Source organism: Strongylocentrotus purpuratus, unplaced genomic scaffold (genome assembly GCF_000002235.5).
Source record: "Strongylocentrotus purpuratus isolate Spur 01 unplaced genomic scaffold, Spur_5.0 spur5_scaffold_9, whole genome shotgun sequence".
NCBI lineage: Eukaryota > Metazoa > Echinodermata > Echinoidea > Camarodonta > Strongylocentrotidae > Strongylocentrotus > Strongylocentrotus purpuratus.
In genome coordinates, this window is record NW_022145615.1 from 28,613,963 (window position 1) to 28,635,996 (window position 22,034).

The 22,034-nt window shown below is 37.6% G+C and overlaps 2 protein-coding genes across 3 annotated transcripts; one reads left to right on the forward strand and one right to left on the reverse strand.

The window, feature by feature from the left end:
* Positions 1–3,829: 3,829 nt before the first annotated feature.
* On the forward strand, positions 3,830–8,219 carry LOC578493 (uncharacterized protein C9orf85 homolog). The gene is made up of 3 exons (XM_778657.4): positions 3,830–4,188; positions 5,962–6,081; positions 6,821–8,219. Exons 1-3 carry the CDS (start codon positions 3,980–3,982, stop codon positions 7,065–7,067), a joined length of 576 nt encoding a protein of 191 aa, XP_783750.2. The 5' UTR covers positions 3,830–3,979; the 3' UTR covers positions 7,068–8,219.
* An 893-nt stretch (positions 8,220–9,112) lies between these two features.
* On the reverse strand, positions 9,113–21,309 carry LOC752190 (mitochondrial import inner membrane translocase subunit TIM44). Of its 2 annotated transcripts, none has more exons than XM_030976786.1 (15): positions 21,258–21,309; positions 20,369–20,491; positions 19,810–19,911; positions 19,322–19,399; positions 18,689–18,769; positions 18,202–18,342; positions 16,999–17,068; positions 16,422–16,491; positions 15,732–15,817; positions 14,853–14,945; positions 13,983–14,107; positions 13,304–13,354; positions 12,465–12,554; positions 11,400–11,510; positions 9,113–10,835 (listed from the first exon to the last, which is right to left on the reverse strand). In XM_030976786.1, the coding sequence occupies exons 1-15, from the start codon at positions 21,288–21,290 to the stop codon at positions 10,716–10,718; spliced, it is 1,374 nt and encodes a 457-aa protein (XP_030832646.1). In that variant the 5' UTR covers positions 21,291–21,309; the 3' UTR covers positions 9,113–10,715. The 2 variants fall into 2 exon arrangements, with proteins under 2 accessions (XP_030832646.1, XP_001177162.2); XM_001177162.4 differs by having other exon boundaries at positions 10,716–10,835; positions 19,810–19,905.
* Between the last annotated feature and the right edge of the window lie 725 nt (positions 21,310–22,034).

Here is a 22,034-nt window from a genome sequence, read left to right on the forward strand (position 1 = left end):
GGGCGGTCGCGTTACACGACCTTTCGTGAAACGATCGCGGAAGATGACGCGACCTTTCGTAAATTTGCCGTTGGGATTTCACAAAGTGTCGGGTACATTGCAAAAGACCATGAAATGTAAGGGGTTTATTTTACAAGCAAGTGACCCGGGATATTTCGTGAATAAAAGGGCATGTTTTCACAAAAGGTCGGGTAAAATAACGTGACCATCCGACCCGACCCGCTGACGCCGGGTGACCCGATGATTGGAAGTAAGCCTTATTCCACATGGTCTGTCGTGATTTTGTCTCAGCTCAACTTGACCTAGATTTTCACGTTCGAAAAGACTGAAACGTGTTTGTTGTTAATTGAAGAAAAAACAAAGAGAAAAAGACGAAGAAGGCCAATACTCACATTTGATTGCCAATATCATGCACAATGCGTGCCGTTGACCGGGCCCGTCGAAGATCCTTTAGCAAGCATAATTTTCTATAAAAAGAGTGGTTTTAAAATGGTGAGCGTTTCTGCCGATAGCTCGACTGTCTCGTACAACATTTCACTTGCCAATGATGACGATATTCATGAAAGCAGATATTATTCTTTACAGGCATGTCTGACCCAAGCACATGTGCTAATAGACTAGCAGTCTGTTCTTAGGGGTTAGTTATTGATTGCAAACCAAGCGAATCGATGTGTGAATGAAATGAAAAATAACAATGCTATTCACGTGCAAATTATGACCATGAAACTTTATTTTTTGCAGCCTCTGTGTAATTATACACGCGTTAGAATCAACACCAGCACAATGCTTCCATCACAAATAACAAATAGTCTAGGCATTTTGAACATGTTGAAAGTTCATCTACCCCGGCATCTACCTCGAAGTATATAGCCCCAATGTCTCGAATTCACAGCTATGTTCAAGGACGTATGATTGCAAGCAGCATGAGAAAAGGAAATTTTGATTGTAAAGAGAAGTCTTGCATGAGATACGCATCCGGGCAAATTTTATTTTCAGGCATACAAATTGATTTTTAAAATCTATTTTTACACCTTTTATGGCATTTGTCGTCCGAACATTATTTTCCACGCGTATACGCTTCATTCGAAGTTCATGGTCAATGTGTTGTATAAGATTTCTGTATGATGGAAGGTCTCCAGACTCAAGTCGTGCCTAGAATCCCCGCGGGTATACTTGTAATCTTTCTTGGATTTTCAAAAAAAACCATTCTTTTCAACTTTTATACCTATTAGTGGATCTCTTTTAAATCTCAACGATCATATAGTACTTGATGTATTCATGATAGGCTACTTGAAATACTTGTGTATTCGAAAAACATCGGGTATGCCTATAGTTATCCCTTCTCATTTGCATTTCGTGCCATTTGAAGGGATATTGGCTTCAGTGCAGACATAAATTTTCTCTATTTTTAGGAGATTGAAGGACAAAGAATTTTATAACATTTTTGTGAGCCGAGTTCATAATAAGAAGTAAAACGAAATAAATAATTATTATCGATGGCGATGTAATATAAGACAGAGGTAAAGAAAAGGGAAAGAGAGAGAGAGAGAGAGAGAGAGAGAGTCGAGAAGGAAGGGATCGAGGGAGGGAGGCAGGGAGGCAGGCGCGCCGGAAGCAGTTGAGGATTGGGGGGGGGGGGGGCAAATATTCCAGGGGGCTCACCTTCCAGGGGCAGTGACGTAACGAGCAAAAACGTTTGGAAGGGGGGGGGGGCAAAAGAAAAATCTGCATCGCCACCACCACCAATTGGCGGAGATTCCAGGGAGCAGAGCCCCCGGAAGCTCGGTTTTTTTTTAGGTATTTGATAACGGTCAGATGATCATACAGGGGACCGCCTTAGGGCCCTTGGTGGGGTCCGGGGGCGGAGCCCCCGTAAGCTATGGGGTTTTAGGCATTTAATTACGGTCAGATGAGCATACAGGGCCCCGCCTTAGGGCCCTTGGTGGGGTCCAGGGGGCAAAGCCCCCGGAAGCTCAGGGGTTTTAGGTATTCAATAACGGTCAGATGAGCATACAGAGCCCGCCTTAGCGGGCCCTTAGTGGGATCCGGGGGCGGAGCCCCCGTAAGCTCTGGGTTTTTAGGCATGTAATTATGGTCAGATGAGCATCCATGCAGGGCCCGGCCTTATGGTCTTTGGTGGGGTCAAGGGGGCAGAGCCCCCGGAAGCTCGTGGATTTTAGGTAACGGTCAGATGAGCATACAGGGGACCGCCTAGGGCCCTTGGTGGGGTCCGGGGGCGGAGCCCCGTAAGCTCTGGGATTTTAGGCATTTAATTACGGTCAGATGAGTATACAGGGGACCGCCTTATGGCCCTTGATTGGGTCTGGGGGCAGAGCCCCCGGAAGCTCGGGAGTTTTAGGCATTTAATTACGGTCATATGAGCATGCAGGGGACCGCCTTAGGGTCCTTGGTGGGGTACGGGAATGGAGTCCCCGTAAGCTCTGGGGTTTTAGGCATTTAATTACGGTCAGATGAGCATATTTTGATGCCTCATTATTTTGTGACATTGGCAGGTCACTTTTTTCTCTCTCTCCTTCTTTCTTTTTCTCTTTAACAAACTTTTTTCAAAAAGTGAGGGGTGCTCGAGCCCCCGAGCCCGGCTGTTCTGCAGACTCTGACATACAAGCTTATTAATAAGCATGTTTTTCGCCCGACTGTAAATTTTAGAATTTCTAATTTCCAACAAATGTATAAAAAGGTATGACTTGAGAAAAAATTGAGAAAAAATACCGGAAAATAATGTCATTTCAGCAAAATTTGTAAATCACTGGTATCAAATAAAAATCACCCCCCCCCCCCATCAGTATGCCAGCGTTCAGGGGCTCATGACGCTACTCACCCCTATAACTCACGCTATGTCGACGATATGCGCGCGCTATTATAAAAACCTCTATTGATAAAATATAGGTAGCGTGCGCAATGTTTAGGAAATTTAATTCCTGTTAACTATCCTTTTCTTTGAATAGAATTGTATATGTCATTTAATTCAGGTTTTTATTAATGTTATGTTCTTTTGGGTTAAAAATACAAACCATCTTTACTCCTTTACTGCTTTTTTTTTTTGAGGGGGGGGGGGCGTTTTTTTTTTTTGGGGGGGGGGGGCAAAAGTGCGTTTTGCCCCCCCCCCCCCCCATTTTTTTGATTGGGGGCAACTGCCCCCACCCACTTCCGGCGCCTATGGAGAGAGGGGCGAGGAAGATAGTGAGGGGAGGGAATTAGGATCGAGAGAGTGAGCGAGCTAGGGAGGCCTGAATTATAATATCGAGGGTGGAAGCAGAGAGTTCCAATTCCCTAGTTGGGGCCAGGGGGGGGGGGGGGGGGGCTCCCAACATGACTGGCTATGTACCCGCGTCCAGAAAAATGGTGTCTTTATATGCTATACGGCGTCGTCGACGTTTTCCTTAAAAAGGGGGTGTTTTCGCACAAAAAACGAAAAAGGGTAACCTTTTAGGTTCACAGGCGTCAACGTTTTCTTACTGTATATGCCATTACTGATTAGGGTCCATTTTTAGATAATGTGCGATACATGTATACGCAATAAGGGTCATTTAGGTTGATGGACACGGGTAGGTAGCCACTTCTATGAGAGTGCCCACCCTCCCCCCCCCCCCCTCCAGTTTTTTAATATATTTTACTGCTGAATCACAATTTGTCTCTCTCCAACATTACACCATACCTTTATTTGAAATGTAACTCAGGGTGTGAAGGGGGGGGGGGGGGGTGTCGGAAATAAAGACCGATTGCACAATCCGTTCGAAATGTGTGTGATGCTCGCACGCACGCTATTATATGCGCTGGTATGGTCAGTGCAGTATAGAAGCTCCACGTTCGTTCGTTCCCTCATGCTCATGCTCTGCCTGTCGTTCGGCGTATAGATATAGCCGTGGCCGTGTAGAATACTGCTTCTCGGATCTATCTACTCCTACATTTGATTTCAGTTTTGTAGTACTTTGTCAAGCTTTTCTAATTATTGACCATCATGAGCAGTCAAAGGGGAAACGCTAAGAAGAACAAACCTCCAAAACATGTGAATAAAATGGGTTTTAAAAACTCGATGCATGACACCAGCCAGAGAACGAAAGATCTCAACGAAATGATTATTTCTGGGGTTTGTCAACGATGTAAAGATATACTGGCATGGAAAATCAAGTACAAAAAATACAAGGCTTCGACTCAGGCAAGGAAATGGTAAGTTTTTATGATACAAAATGCCCTGTTGCCATTGGAATTTGTGTGTGAGTGCTAATTTCATGGACATGTGTTATGATGTGCATTATGATGTTTATGTTGCCCCACACATTGAAAAACAAGTTAGTGAAAACTGCATGAAAGTCAATGTTGAGACTAGTGTCCTGTCGCTGTCCACGTCCATGTCCATGTGTTTTCATTCTTTAAAAGAAATTGTATCTTGCCCTAGTCTGTGACTATAACAGAATATTATTAATAATGATGAGTCTTTTATTAAACTTAAAATGACTTGGCAACATTCTTCATAATAATAATAAATCTAGTCTATACGAAATTACGAATCATACTCATAGGGGTCTAGGCACATTCATGGGGCACTAGAGGGCGCTTCGCTCGCGTACGACAATCTGAATGGCCTTGCTGCGGTGGGTCGGCAATAATCAGCCCAAAACTTGGATATGGGAGGTAGGAAGGATATATCTTTTTTATAATGTTATCCGGTCTTACCCTTAACCATCCTCTGTTTAATCTATGTAGAAATAACATGCGAGTGTGATAAGAGAAACATCGGGCCCATTACTGAAGTAACTTTTTAAATATTAGCCTAGAAATGACCACCAAACGGAAAAAATTGACATTTTTTCCCGACAAATCTTCATAAAATCTGAGTTATAAACAAGTCACATCTAGGTACACTAATACAAATACGATTTTCTGAAAATTCAGGTATGATTTATTAAGTTTCTTTCAAGTATATTTCTGCGCATTGCAGCGCCAATATTCTACACTGCTTCAAAATCACACTGCTTCAAAATCACACTTGAATTTTTTTTTTGCAACAAATTTGATACGAGGTCCGCGAGTGTTCCCCGTTCCTTGCGTGTTGAAAGTTTGGTAATACATAGTTTGCATTGACTCGCGCACGAAAAAATGGTCGAAAACAAAATGTCAAATGAAGAAATAAACAAGCTTTTGTATAGTTATAAGAGTTCTACCGAGGTTTCTTTGTCGATTCAATTGATTATATAGTCTCAATTAGAATTCAGAATTATCTCACTGAAAAGTTAAGAAACCGACGATGTTCTCGATCTTAGTTATTTTCATTTTGCCAGCAGCCGATCTAGCGTTGTTTGGGCAAAAAGCAAGGCCGCTGCCTTCCCACGCGAACCCTTCCGAGTCCCGCTAAAATGGCACTCTGCGGAGCTCCGAAGCTGCGTTGGTATCGCTGCAAACTCTCAGCCGGCTAGCTCCCCACGAAGGACCATTCGCGGTATGGCGAGAGTGTGTGTGTGAAGTATGATTTTGGATTCGAGAACGCACGTAATGCAACCGTGCGCGTCATTTTCAGCTGTCGAATGTATACGACCAATTTTACATGTACGATTTTTAGTACAGATACTTGGTCAGTTTTCTTCTTATATCTTTGGTTTTACAACATTTAAAAATATAATTTCTTCAAATTTGCTCCTGACTCGGTTCAGACTAATTGTCTGATGTGTTTTCAAGTCAATTTTTTTAATATATTTTTTTGCATGAATTTGCCTATCATAGGTTACTTGGGTAAGAAATAGTCTCAGAATAGTTTTTAGTAAAAAATTTTAGTAAAAAAAATATACAATTGCATTGCCAATCGTACTATGTATAACTATATTTTTATGACATCCAGGGTCTATACCTTCCATTTCTTATGCTTGTGAACATTTGCAGCTGTTCTTTACAAAGTTTCACAAATTTTGACAATTTTTTTCCTTTTTTTCTGCTTCCATTTTCCAGCACCAAGTGCCAACAGAAGAGAGTTAAGGATTCGTATCACATCATCTGTAAGGTTTGCTGTGAAGCTGAAGGTGTATGTGGCAAATGCGGACAGAAAGTCGAACAGGGAGAGGGTGATGGGTAAGGAAAGCATCTTTCTTTAAAGGGCGACTAAATTACAAATTCATGTTGACTTTTGTTGATCTGTAATAATGTATACATCACATATCTTTGACTTTTTGATGTACATTTTTTTATGTCATATATTTTATATTATTTTTTTTATTACTTTTGTTTTTCCTTAGCTCCACCCCTACAAAAAGCATCTTTCTTTAAAGGGTGACTGAATTACAAACTCATGTTGACTTTTGTTGATCTGTAATAATGTCTTTGACTTTTTGATGTACATTTATGTCATATATTCTATATCATTTTTTCTATTACCTACTTTTGTTTTTCCTTAGCTCCACCCCTAAAAATACCTCCAAAAGCAAATTACATTTGTGAAATCGTCATGCCAGTCATTCATCAGTCAGCTAGATGAACAGAAGTCATTGGTATGTCCCTTCCCATCAACTGACCATATGCAATGCTATTGTGAACAGGAATGGGAAGGGACATGATTATAATGATTAAATTGATGATTATAAAATAATAATTATTGTTAATAATAACACCACCATTATTGGTGATGAGTCACCAGGTCCCTGTCTAAATATCGGAAATAAATAAATAAATAATAATAATAATACTAACAATATTAATAATAATAATATTAATAATAGCACCCATGATAATTGACAATGATAGTGATAACGATATTAATGATACTCACACTAGTGTACTGCTTAATACAGTGTATTTTTTTTTCTTATATCAGGAATAATGAGGATAACGGTGAAGAGATTAGACAAAAGCTAGCTTTTCTATCCGAGAGAGAAAGGAGAACCTACCTTAGAGCACAAGATAAGAAGGCTTCCAAAGAACGTTCTAGTACATCCAAGCATAAAGAGTGTGATGAAGAGTCAGATGAAGATAAAGATGAAGAGAGTGCAGATGACCAATGTGAAGAGAACGATGGTGTTGGTAATGGACAAGTACATGTAAATTGGGCTCCAACCGCATGAGGCCTTCCAAACACTTTGGAAGATGCGACTTGGTCTTAGCACGTTCACTTGGTCAACTATCTGTCTTCGCCTACAAACTGGCTCTGACGCACCCCGGTTTGAAACCGAGTCGCGTCTTTCGGATGATGACGATGTTAAAGGTTGGTCCCCGGATGTAAATAATAATATCTGATTTATACACATCTGTATAAACCCATTTACACACACACATTTTGGTGATTCAGGACTCGAGGGAAGGAAGAGTGAAAGCTGAAAGGACTGTACGTGGACTGACCCCTAACATTTCGCAAGGCTTCTAACGTGCCTGGATGATAAACAAGAGTATATAGGATTCCTGCTGTACTTTGGATTCTAACTGATGTGATGTAAAAATATTCCTGACAGTGACCACTGTTTCTGGGAAGTTTGTGCTGGTACTAAAATATTTGTTTGTCATAGCTCCACTGTCAATTTCTAATACCAGTGGAATTCCTTACCTTAATCTAATCCTAGACCCAACCAACACGTTACTTGACCCTAACAACAGGCAGTGACATCACCGTCAGATCGTTGCTGGATGAACATGAACCATTGAAAGTTCCATCTTGCAAGTATGACATTGTATATTGGTAGAATGATAGTCAGAGCATAGTGAAGCAAGTGAACAAAATAAAATAGTAACTTAATATATAGAAATGTTAAGTACCTGGAAGTGTTGACATTTGAAAATAAAAAGAAGTTTACATTTCTTCCAGCAAATGTCAATGTAGTTGCCAGGACATTTTTTATCTGGACTGCTATATTGGTAAAATGAGGAATACCCAGAAATTTTATTAACAATATGAAAAATATATTGCTCTGCTTTTACATTAAAATTGAATTTCTTGAATTATTTTAAATCCTGCTCCCGGCAAATTGTCCTGCATCGGTATGTAACATTTTATTTTACATCTTTTTTTGTAAAAACAAAGAATGATACATGATATAAATATTAGAAATGAGATTTCTTGTTCTTTTGGTCAATTTTTTTAGTGAAAAAAAAATTGTTCCTACGAAGATTATTTGTGGTAATAGATGTGAGGTGGGGGGGGGGGGGGCGTAACTTGATTAATGATAGGATTAGTGTCTGTGGTGAATCTTTGATATAAATATATACATGTATACAATACACTACTACTCGTGTTTCAGGCCCTCGTCTTTTGTTTCCTGCTTTTGTCCTCTTTCTTCCTTTCAAATGTTCTTTGTTGTTTCACTCTCTGGTTTATTCCTTCCCTCTGTCACATAATGGATACAGTATGCATGTTTGTGTGTGTGTGTGATGTGTTATGTGTCTACAGCTCAAGTAGTGGTAAAGAGAAAATGAATTCTCTGAATAATTTTACACAAGTGAGTGAAAGTGAAGGATGATTAGCAGATTTCTTAAAAATCTTTTGCCCAATTATTGTGTACACATAATTTTTCTTACCAGCAATCAAGATCTGTTCACCATAATGCTACGTCAAATATTCTGTTCCTGGTTTATCTTGTATGATCAACTTCAAAAAGTCACGTTCCCCTCCAACAATTATTTGTTGTCGAGGTACAAATCACAATTATTAGGGACTTTTAGATTTACACAACAAGAACGCTGACCGCCACGTTTGACATCCTTTTAAGGTAATGTGACGTCCTTTTAAGGCACTGCCGGGCACGGCCCAGTGCCTTAACACAATGTCACACGTGGCAGTCCACGCTCTCGTGTAAATCTAAAAGTCCCTAATGTCTGCCTAGAGCTCACACCCTTCTGGATCTCAACAAATGAAATAGCTTCTCTTTTGTCAGTTGATATAAAAAACAGTATAAAAGTATGTTTCCTTCCCTTCTTTATTTGTTTCTAACATCCTTTTTTTCAATTATTTCTGTCATCTTTCTCTCTAGAGCTTCCCTTGGTTAGATTATAACTTTGACTCGTGTCCATGTTTCTTTCTCTTTCAATCTGTTTCTCTGTCTCTCTGTTTCTTACATTCTCTTTCTTCACAACAAAATTGTCCAATTATCCGCACTGAATCATTAGTTATACACATTTGTTCAATTTACAATATATTCTTTAATTATGCAACAATGTCATAATAGTATCTTAAATATTTCCTCTCAATATCCTCCAAATCAGAGGTGAAAAGCAGGTCCATTGTTTAAAAAAGCATATATGACTTATTGTAACATTTTAGATCAAGTACAAAATATGAAGTTAAATTTGTGGACTTTCTCCATTTTGAATCCCTGACAATAGCATTCCATCCATCTAATTATTACAAATAATCTTATATTTCAAGATTGTTGACTGAATAGCATTGAGCAATGTCCAGGAATATTTGACCATTATACTTTCTGCACAGAATTTGGAGTAGATTTATTATTTATGAATACAACAAGGATTAAAATGCAAGAAAAGAAACTAAAATGGATTACAAGTGGATCCTATATCCTCATTTTAGAAATAAAAGCTAATGATGAAGCTACATGTAAGTCAATCCTTAACTCAATTTACCCACACATTGAAAAGGGGTATAATTTAGACAAGAATACATGCATTTGAAAACTTGCATAGCTTATCTTAAATTCAAGACATACAAGCGTATTCTATTCATTCAGTTAAACCTGACCCGGGTTTAAGGGCCAGTCCAACAAAATGATTTTGAAAAGAAGCCTAAACGCAGTTAGGTTAAATTTTAGTAGAATACTGGCCTTAGAATTTAATGAATTATGGATGGATCTTGTGATTTAAAATGATGAAGTACGTAAAACAAAGTAAAAGCAAAAGGACTCCTACCAATTTTAAACCCTGTCCCGATTTATTAGTCTCGGGAAGAGCTTTAATTCCTTGGTAATAAATATTTTTCATAAGCAAGGGCAGGTTTACTTGAAGCCCATCATAATTAACATTATAAGCTTTGAGAGAACAAGTCCAACAAGCCCATCTTGATCATGGTCATACAAAAGGCAATATGAATTCCTTTCACAGATGGCTTGCAATACACCCTCTTCTGTTGCAGCTGGCACCATAAAAAATCATACAATATTCATCGTTGCACTGACAGGTCTCATGAAGAGAATTTTGAATGAGGTTATTAAAGTAGTCACCCAAAGAATTAAAAGTGTTTTGAATTGATACAAAATTCATATCATTGCAAAGGGGAAGCCTCACTAATCAAATATAACAACTTCCCTCTTCAAAATATGTTTTGGGCTCGCAGTAATCATCTCTCAAAAATGTTAACTTTGAGATCCAGATTTTCTGCCTTCAGCCGTCCTCCGTAGAGCGTCAAGGTTTGTGACGTCACATGCGAGACACAGCTAGCCACAACATTGCATTTTACGCCTTTCCATGACATCTATATGATTTTTCAGCAAATTATTTGTGTTTTTCAAGATAAAATCTTTCTATCCATATATAATTTGTCAGTCATTATCAGTTGTCATGAATTTTCTTCGGGGGACTACTTTAAGCCAACTCCTTCAGTGCATCATGATAGACCAAGCTCCGTTGGGGGAGGCTGTAGCTCTCTGAGGTACAGACAAAATTGGCATTGAGTGGGACTGAGCATAGACCCATTCTCCTGCACAACTGCAGAAGGTTGTTACTGCTTGAGGTACAGACAAAATCCTCTCTAGGTGGGACTGAGCTTAGAGTTAGACCCATTGTTCTGCAGAATGAGCTGACATGTCCAGGAGGCGCCATGCTGACGTAGGATCTAGGACCTCCTGATCCCGACATAGAACCCAGACGTACGTCACACGCATCACCTTCTCCTGTAGAGGGCGATTTCAAGAGAAAATATGTTCCATCAGTTTATTAATGCTTCAAAATTTGGAGTTCAACCAAACAGCGTTGGCAAATACTTGACACAATGTAGAAAAGTAGGAGGTAATAATGATGAGTAAAAATAGTGCAGGCCATTCATATATGTACATACATACTTGTTTTGTTTATAATTTTTTAATTTAATAATTGTAGATGTTGTTCAAATAACATTATTTGGTGGTGGTATCAAACATTCAAATACAAGGATGGAGTCATTACGTTTTCAATAAATGCTAAGAAGTTAAGAAATCTAGTTTTAGTATTCAAAATAATCATTGAATTATGAATGACATTTCAATATGTTGAGAAGATCTGGGCCCACCTAATATAGATTTGCGATTAATTACAAGTTATTTGCAATTGATATCAATCACGACCATGTACATATTAAGATAGGAGACTGCAAACTTGCGATTGATTCGGATCAACTCTTTATTAGACGGGCCCAGTACATATAATATTAGCATATCAAAGAAGAAATACATAGAAAACAACACAATGGACAAACTTACCAAGTCTCCTTCGACCACGACACCCTTTGCATTCCTAACAGCCATGATCTGCTGAGCGACAAAGGTGATCACTAGAACCGGGCCTTGATCCATCATCTTACCCATAGACAACTGAAGAAGAGACAAGATTGGGAAAGAGGAAAAGGTTATCATGACAACCAGTCTTGTCTTTTGTGGTTACCGTATGTGAGTGTCAACATATAATAGAGTGCACTGGATGTGTCGATAATTCAGCATAAATTCAAACTATAACTCACTGGCCCGAATTCACAAAGGAGGTTTGTCGACAAAGCTAGGTTTTTGTGCGTCATATAATGCGTTTCGATGCGTTTTTACAAACCAGGTTTGTAAACAACGCGTAAAAACGTGTCATATGACGCACATAAACCTAGGTTTGTTGACAAACCTCCTTTGTGAATTCAGGCCACTAAGTACAGATAGAGTTTACATTCTTTACAATGTACGTAATTACATATAAATATACAATCTAAAGTTAGCATACATAGCAGCATATTCATTACGATCACTTATTGAAAACTAATGGTTTTCCAATGTCAATAGAATGTAATGTAGTTACATTTTCATTAGAAACATAGTAAACCGACAGAAGACCGGTTAGTATGAGACATTCGTGGGGAGACAGGAAGCAGACAGAGACAATAATCGACAATGGAGTAACTCGAGAACAAGGTCATCTCTTAGAGACCGGGCTTTCTCAGCTGTTGCAAAATGTTTATGGAATCAATTACCAGCTCATATACATTCTTTTAAGTCTTACCTGAAGCAATTATTTTTCCAAACGCATACAGTACGTGAATGTAATTATAAACACATTTTGTACGATTCTGTAGTCTTTTTTTGTTGGTGGTAGTTCTTACTTTTTGGATTTCAAAATGTGCCTCAGAAAAGTTTTACTAGACAGATAGCACAATATATGTGCATTACCTTATTATACTTATTATTATTATATTCAGAGATAATTAGGAGAGTCACAGAGAGACCGAAGGACAGCCTGAGAGAAACGTACTTGACAGAATGAAACAACAGAAGGATGTGAAAACTTACCTCAACCATGTCTACGTCTAATACTTTGGAGTCAAACTTATATCCCATTTGGGTGGCTTGTTTGATGGGTGTGGCAAGCTGGTTGTATGGCTGAGAAATGAAGCAAAACAAATATCATTAGGTACTTGGTTCTAGATCATTTATAAAAGTTACAAAACAAAGGAATATATATAAGCACACACACTTTCTTCTGAAATGTATGTGGTCCCCTTTTGTGCTAATTACATCTAAAAATAATATTTATATAAATTTATATAGCGCATATATAATAATAATAATATTTAGATAAATTGATATAGCACACCTACAGTAAAAATATACTCTATGGTGCTGTGATAAAAACATAACTCCTAACAGTACAGTTTTAAATTACAAGCACAACCAAATAGACTATTCAAAACTCCTAAAAACAAGTGCCCTCTTCACCAAAACTTAGAAGACAGCAGGCTTTTCTTATGTCTAATGTTGGGTTAATCCAAAACTTTGGAGCGGCCCAACTGAAAGTGCAATCTCCCAGAGATACTTAAAACTTGTTTTTGTGTGAGGTAGCTTAAGAAGGAGTTGTCCTCTGTGCTACGTAGGCTATGTGCATCCAGTTGATATGAAAATTACAATGTCAGCCTTTTTCATAAGGAAACATGTGAAAAGTACATGTTTAACACTTTGAAGCAGTACCAGTTTTTATCTTTAGTAAATGTCTGGTCTTATTCATCATAGAAACCCAAAATCAAATATCACACATAAAACTACCAGTACAACCAACTTGTATGTGGAGTATAGGGATGAACACAGTGGGAATGTCATTTGGATGGAATTTGTGATAGTCGATATATACTCACAGCTTCATAACACCAGTCTTTAATGATTTCTAGATCTCCTCTAATCATAGCCTGTAGATATGATAAGAGATAAAGAGAGTACAGAGAAAGTGATTACATAATTAGATGTAGAACAAACTACACATATCACAAACAAAACGCAAAGGAATCAAAATGTATTTATTTCATAGTGGATTGTTTACAAAAAGACCATGAATATTAAAGAAATACATAAGAGGCATGGTTCCAAGAGCACCGCTTCAAGTAAATGAATGAAATATTTGAATAAGAGGGGCTAAAATAAAAAATAATTCTATTACATTTACATTCTACAGATTTGGGAAGGTATGGTATTGTATTACTGTAATATTGTATTATTTATTCAGCACTTTCAAGAAATATAACAATAAAATAATATAATCATGGTAATTACAAAATTAGAATGACAAAAAATTATACAAATACAAATTTTGTGGCAATACCCCGAGTGCAAAAGATGGTGGCCAGGGAAGAAGAGAGCAAACTTAATCATTGTAACCCTAATGGTCCCTCTGCCCAACCAACTGATGCACTCAGAAGACTGGTGAAAATATAGCATAAGGACAAAATAAGAGAGTAACAACTCAAGGATAAACAATAAGAAAATAAAGAAAGGAGAGGCACAAGCAAATGTAACACCAAAAGTTCATATTGAACTCACCTCTAGAATATTTGGTATAATTTCAAGCTCACACATCTTAAGAAATCCTTCCTTGGTAAAGGTAGGGTCTATTTTGATGATCTCTGTCAGGACTCCGGACAACTCGGTCGGTGAGAATACTCCTCCTGTTTATGATTGAAAGATAATAATAATAATAGTACTCAGCTTTTAAATAGCGCGAATTACAATTAAGTCTCTAAGCGCCCCCAACCTTGGAGATTTGTACCCCGGCTTTAGCTGTGCTGCCATTTATGCGGCACTCTAGCATTTCAAGGAATTAATTCCTGCCAGGTACCCATTTACATCACATGGGTTGAGTGTGGGAAATGTAGATCAATGTCATTGTAGATCAATATATACAGAGTGATTGATAATACTGAAACAAACAACTATTTGACTTGTCTTTTCACATAGCTCCATCTTTTAGAGGCTCTGAAAACAAAATTACATTTCTAGAATTGATACAGAAAACTTACTAATACTGGAGCAAAGATAGATGACAATGAACACCCAGGGTCTATATTCATTTAAGGATTAATCCTTTTTATCCAGAAGGATTCTTTTACCTTTCTTGACCAAAAGTGTGTTTTAAACTCAATAATATGGGTATCATCCCATCCACCCATTTCAACAATTTGTATAAAAAATCAAGTTAAAATATTTGTATTTATTTTTTCTTCTAATTTGAATTAGCGGCATGTTCACTTGGTCAGCTCTCTGTCTTCATCTACAAACTGTCTCAGGCAACCCCGGTTCAAAACCGAGTTACGTCTTCGGATGGTGACGTTAATGGTCGGTCCCCAAACGTAAATAATCATATCTGATTGCTACACCTCTGTAAAAACCCAATGACACACACACACATCTTACCTAGTAGCTGGCTCACTCTATCTGTGACTGCTTTGGAAGCACGCACCATGATATTATCACTCTCATCGTAACGCATCTTGAGGTCAAACATCTCTGTAAACACAAACAGAAATGAAATTAGTTTTGCAAGATTAATTTCAAGCAAAAACTTTATACATATACAAATAAACATGCAGATATTATCAAGAAGTCAAAGTATCCCATGAAGGTTTCCAGAACTGCTTGACATGAAATAAACATATAGCTGGAAAAGACATGCACTGGAAAACAGAAGACAACAGTTGTAAATTAATAACATATAATACACATACATATCTATATATATATATATATATATATATATATATATATATATATATATATATATATATATCTATCCATCTATATCTAAAGGCTAAAGGTAATGCCCCTTGATAATTGCAAACACCACATAGCAGTGATTAATATCATAAAAGTTATCATCTGATACTGTGGTTGTACGATATATGCTCAAGTGACATTAGCTGTTTGGACAGTTCCATATAGTGACCAAATTTCTAACTTCAACCCTGGACCGAACACTACACCAAACCCTAACTCTAGAACTAGAACCCAGGGAAAAAAATTCTTAAAAAATTTTGGGGGCTACTTTTCAAGCTTGCTTGCATGAAATAACACTCTTTAATTTGTTCTGCATTGAACTCTATGTAATTCGGGGGGCTCTTTTATGACTTTCGGGCATTTCGGGGGCTAATTCGCCCCGAGTCCCCATGTACTTTTTTCACTGCTAGAACCCAATAGCGTCCCTTACCCTAACCTTATATCACTGATGAAAAAGCCAGGCGCATTTGGTGCCAGACCCAATGTTGAATTGCCCACACTGAAAACGTTAGTACTCACTGTTAAAAACTTGGTTGTTTTCACTGAAGTTCTTCCATTGCTGATACCACTTAGAATCCTTGTGTAATACCACTCCAGTTGCATCTCTACAATATGAACATAATAACAATAAATGTATAAATTCCAATACAAAGAGTGAGAACAATTGGGGGAACACAGCAACATCTATGCTACAGAATTTACAACTACGGTAATCTATGTCTGTTCCAATCAGTTTTCTCCAAATTTTGTTAAAAGTGAGAACATAAAAAAGAGGATATAAAGCTACATGTATGTTATCTCAACAAATTGCATACTAGTAGTGTATTTGAGGGAGATGATACATGTACATCATCTTTCTACTCTCCTTTAATAAATAAGATGGCATTGGTCTTTATAGCGGGGTTATCAGAACTCTGTTGTAAATCTGCCACCTTATGTGTTTGATTCAGGAAGTATCGTGTTAAGAAATTAGTTAATGTACATCCAATAATCCAAAACAACAAACTATCAACAAACATTGTCTTCCAGATGATAACTATAAGGAAAGTTTGATACCTTTCCTTTTTTTAAATTCACATAATAGAAGCATCTCCTTCGTCAAAACAAGAAGTGCACATTCCAATGTTAGTTAATTATCCTAGTAACAATAAATACATTTAATTCATCCAAAAGAAGGCGAAGTTGTATATAGCGATCAATCAGACTTACTCATTGGCTTCGAAGGTCTTTGCCTCTCCCTCTTCTGTATTTAAACCTTCCGTTCTTTTCCGTAACCGAGCTGAGATCAATAGAAAAAGAGTTTTGCTGTGAAAAGTTTATCTAAACTTGGAGAGCAAATCAATAAATTATCGCACTAAAGTTCATCAAAAATAGTAACTACCAGATGCTTTGAAGCATGTGAGTGAGTATAGTTTTTCAATAGTTGAAAAACATCTACAAATGTTCCACTTTGAAGACATATATTTTTGAAATACAAGTCCCTTTTAACTGTTTAACAAAATCTTAAAAAAAGAATGCAATCTTCTACCTTTGAAGTACCAGGTTACATGTATATTGAAAAAGGATACTCATCAAAGTTAACTCTTTAAGGCTACCATATTTAACTGTTACCAGTGCAAGAGTAATCTATACGGTGTTAAAAGGTGTATTCATGAGGCTGATAAACATCAGAAAAAGAGGGATTTGGCAGAGCCATTTTGCAAACAAGTAACCGTGCAGAGATGCAAAGAAAGCAACCAAAGGGTTGTGAGGGTTAGTCGTGATTAGAGCTAGAATGATCACTTACTTGGGGCCCTGTATGGCCTTGCCCTTGATGTGGTGCTCTCATCTATCTCCTCCTTCACTGCCTTTACGCTCTGTGGAATAAAAATCAGATTGCACTGTATCATATCATCTGATGAGAGCCAGAAGGGCATTAACTCATAATAAAGATACATGCCACTGCGTCTCTAGTATGCCTCTGTCTGTATGTGTGTACCAGTATGTTCATTGAAGAATGATCCAGGGACCTTTAACATCTGACCTCGCTAACTAAACTTTGCATTTAATCTGTTCAATGTTCGTACATACTCAAGCTCAGTTCAACTTTGGGTAAGTCATCACAGCAAAAAGATATTTTCTGTGAATTTAATCTCTTTTTATGACCCTGTGATCTTTCAACTTTGACCTCTTCCACCCAAAGTCTAATCAATTCATTCTTGCATGCTCATTATACTTTATCCAAGATTGATTGAAATCCTTTTGTGAGTTATCGCGGTAGCGAAAAGCGGAATGGACAGACATAAGGACAGACTACAAGAAAACATAATGCATCGATCGGCGTCATCTCCGCCCTGTACTTCGCTCATCTGGCCTTACTCTGCAGATGCCCATTACTCATCTCAAGGGATGTGGAGACCGGGCATTTTCCTCTATTGCTCCTCGCCTGTGGAATTCCCTCCCATCATCTATTCGCGAAATTGACAACCTGGACCACTTCAAAGCTTCACTCAAAACAGATATATGGCGCCATACAAATGCTGTTCATCATCATCATCATGCTTCTGACACCACCTTTGGTAAAAGAGGGATAACAGTGTCTAACCTACTTCAACACTACCTAGGAAGTAAATATATACAGGCCGTGTCTTCTGCTCTCTAATCGACGAAGAGTATGGCTGACCAATGGGGACACATATAATAATAATATCAGCTATTTCTTTGTATTCTGAGCAATATATTTATTGGCTATGCAGGAACTCATGCCACTGGTTGCTCTCACCATTATGATCTTTAGATTATATTTTTTCCTTCAATAATGAATTATCAACAAATATAAATTCTGTAGATTTGTGACCATGATGTATGTCCCTTGAGAGACCAATGCCAGTTAACAGTGAGAGCAAACAGTGGTATAAATGGCCTGCCATAGTTAAGTCCAACTTAAAGTCAATCTAAGTCTTTGTGAAACACCCCCCAGGAACACTACAGTAGAAGGAAGATGGCATACCTCTGAGATGGTCTTGAAGGCAGCGCTCTTACTGATATCCTCTCCTGACTTGCTGACCCTCTCAGCAGCACCTTTAGCCGTCTTGGACAGGTCATCCATTCCCTTCTTGACCCACTCCTGCTTCTGTGCTTCTTCTACACCCTGTATGTGGGGAAATAAACATAAAATTAGATTGGCACAGAAAAAATACAAATAAATAACTCTACTTGAGCGTATCAAAACAACTATGTCTCTCAAAGCAGTCATTAATACTATACTATTCTATGATTACTTTTCTACCCTCCCCCTCCATGTATTCCCCCTACTTTGACCTTTCAAAATAAATGAAATGAAATATTTTCTGCACAAATCATCTCTTTACGTACAGGCCTACTAGACCATGGTACTAGTAAGCATCTATCAAGGTGCATTACATCAGTATTTTGATATTCTTGGCTTGTGTCCATGTAACAATTACATGTCGTCACTTTCAGGCTGTCAATCATACCTTGGATACTTTGTCCTTGATGTCATCAAACGTGTGCCTGAATGCAGCAGACCCTTTAGCTGTCTCCTTCTCCAGATTTTCCTGTAAAGATGACAACAAAAAACTTTTAAAGACATGCCTAAATAATAAATATTGTCACGGTCTAAATTGAAACTAGGATTATACGACAATGGTCTGAGGTAAATTTCTAACACTAGTCAAATTCCAACCCTGGTCCAAATCCTAAAACCAACTTGAAAAACAATTGCAACCCAAGCCCTAATCCTGTCTGTTTGTGTCAAACCTATATATATTACAAGTCTTACGTGGAATATGCATGACATCGTAGTACAGAACAACGGCAGACCTTTAAAAGCTGAGAACCCCTTTTCATCATCACAAAAGTGTGTATTGGAGAATGGAACTTGGCTTGATTTCATGGGCTCACAAGTTTATACTTTTTCAGAATTCTCACTACAAACCAAAAATAGATGATCCTACATTCAAAATCAAATCTACCTAGAGATATCTACTAAGGATATAAGATGCATTTCCTGTGAGTTTGGTCCTAACTGTTCTCTGATTCAATACTTCAATATATCAATAGTGTACTATGGGTCCATCAGCAAAAATAAAGTTATAAATCAAACTCACAAATTTCTTCCTTGCTTCCTGGAGGGCATCTGACTGTTCAAGTTTCTCTGCCTCCTCTCTAAACTTCTTGATATTGTCCTGTCATGTAAAAGAGAAAACATAGTAAATACATAGCTACATGTAAACTGCTATTCATATAAATAAGAAATATAATAACTGCAATTGTTGTTTAATAATGCCTGTCTAATTACATTGGAGTAAGGTCAGAATCATAAAACAAAATGGTCATTTTAAAATAAGGTAATTTCTTAAGATATTGCAACTTATGGAACAATAATATTAACAATATTTCATAATTTTGCAGATATGAGACTTGTAGAGAGGAAATTTTCTTCACATTGATGCATCTATGAGGTAGGTATATTACTATATTTAAGTAACTGGAAATTCTGCTATTCTTATTTCAAAGTAGTTATTTCAACAACATATCCTTCTATATGGCAAGATATATGGAATTGAATGTGTCCGGAATGTCAAGGCAATCTTACCTTCATTTCTTTGTTCTTGTTTATTTCCTGCTTGATATTATCGATGAAACCTGATATGAAGCCTTTCCTCTGAGACTGCTGAGAATAACATCTTGCCTGGATATTTGATCAGAATGAAAATTTATTACATAAAACACTTTTCAAAAGATTATTCCTTTAAAAGAAATACAATATATAAAACACATGTTTAAGATCAAGAGATAAACAAAAATGTTAAAAGTTTTCTAAAAGCAAAGTATCAATCAATAAAACAATTTTACAATTGAGCAAAAAGAGTTTTAAATAGCTATTAGTCTAATCCTCTCATTCATCATCTTATATTTTCCCCTTTCTTGTCAAAGGTTCACTCTTTTAAAACAACAGTCTACCTTGGATAATTTGACAATTTAAAACTTTTAAAACAAATTACTAGAGTTCAATGATAAATAGTTATTACATAAATAAAAATCAAATTTCTTTGACTTTACTTCAATTCCTTAACTAGATCAAACAAGAAGTATGACCCACAATCACATTATCGTCATGATTTAGTAAATGTATGTGACTGGCTCACCCCTACCTGTGTTAACCTGACATCTAGCTGTTGATTTGTGAATGTTTTACCATCTCCATTCTCGCAGACAGAATTAGCTGAAGCCCGAATAAGGGGCTGCAATCTCCGACATCTAGAAATGACACAAACCTGCAAGCAAAATGCAGATAAATAATTATCAGTCAGCAGGAGGGCAATGCTTAAAGTTGGTTAAAATGGGGCGATAATCTCTCTAGTCTCTACATTTGGAGATCTATTATATAATAATTATTCAATTTAGGTGGATCTTCTTCTTCGACTTTGTCTTTTCTTTTTCTCCTTCCTTTTGAGTACAGACCTCTTTACAGAGAATTATCGTACTAGTATAATGGGGGTGTGTGCAGGTTTAATTAATATGACCAGATCAGATGAGGAGATGAGTAGACTAGATCTAGACCCAACTTTTTAAGAATAGATTTTCCATAGCCAGGCATAGGGCATAGCACAGGTTTTCTTATATTCTACAACCGAAGAGTCTAAAGAAATTTGAGGCTGTAAAGGGAGTAGCGCTAGCTTTTTCTCTTCCACAGAGACTTCCAGTCGATGACCCGACGAGTGCGAGCGCGCCGGTCGGGTGGGTCGCGCCACCGACGCCATGTCATAGAGATATATAAGTATATATCTCTATGCGCCATGTGTACCTCCACCGCAAACCATTACACAAATTTACATACATGGGACAACGTGTAATTGGCCTTTCCTCCATGCGAGGAAACACTCGAGACTGTATTAGACCCTTTTAAAGTCTACATTATTCATCATTATAAAACTACTTAAACGCAAACATACACAATAAATTGGCTGGTAACCATAGTACCAAAATCTGATACTATCATAGTAAAATTGACATGAATTTGTCATTTCAAACACGACTTACCTGGTGGCTCAATTTTCCTATGGAGGCAGACATGTTGGATACTTACGTCATAATGGCTTGTGCAATATCACCAAAAAATTGCTTTAATCTAGATTTGATGTTCTTCTTCTCCTTTTTTTTCCGTTCTTTATTTTTTGTCAGAAAATTTCGGGATTTTAAAATATTTTTCTCGAGAATGTAATTTCAGAATGTTCGGAGTCCTAGCATCTCGTTCAATGCCGGGGATCGGAGGGGTAGAGGGGCGGAGGGGTGGAGGGGGGCGGAGGCTCGCTCGCGGGGCATTACAGAATATTTATTGGCGTTTCAAATAAAACACCTAATTTGCACGAGGGAATACAAACGTTTTATCACTTTCAAGTCTAGCACCCCATCTTATTTAAAGTACAAGTCCACTCCAAAAATAACTTACTTTCAATAGAAGCAGAACAATCAGACAAACCAATCAAAACAAGTTTGAGCAAAATCGGATAACAGGGGCGGATCTAGCTTTTTGCTAAGGGGGGGGGGGTTGATCAAAATAATGACGATGCGGAGCATCGTCCACGAGCCGCAAAGCGGCGAGCCGATTTTTTTTTGGGTGTTTATTTGAACTCCGTAAGTGATGTTTTCCTGGCATCTATTAACACAATGGAGACCATAAAAAGCAGTGCATGATAACGTCTTTTTAAATCAAGTAACAGTTAATACACAGTTATATCCAGAGTTATCATGTGTTTGGTTAAGTTACCAGATGAGTTGAATATCTTCTCACAATATTTGCACTTGAAAGGGTTTCTC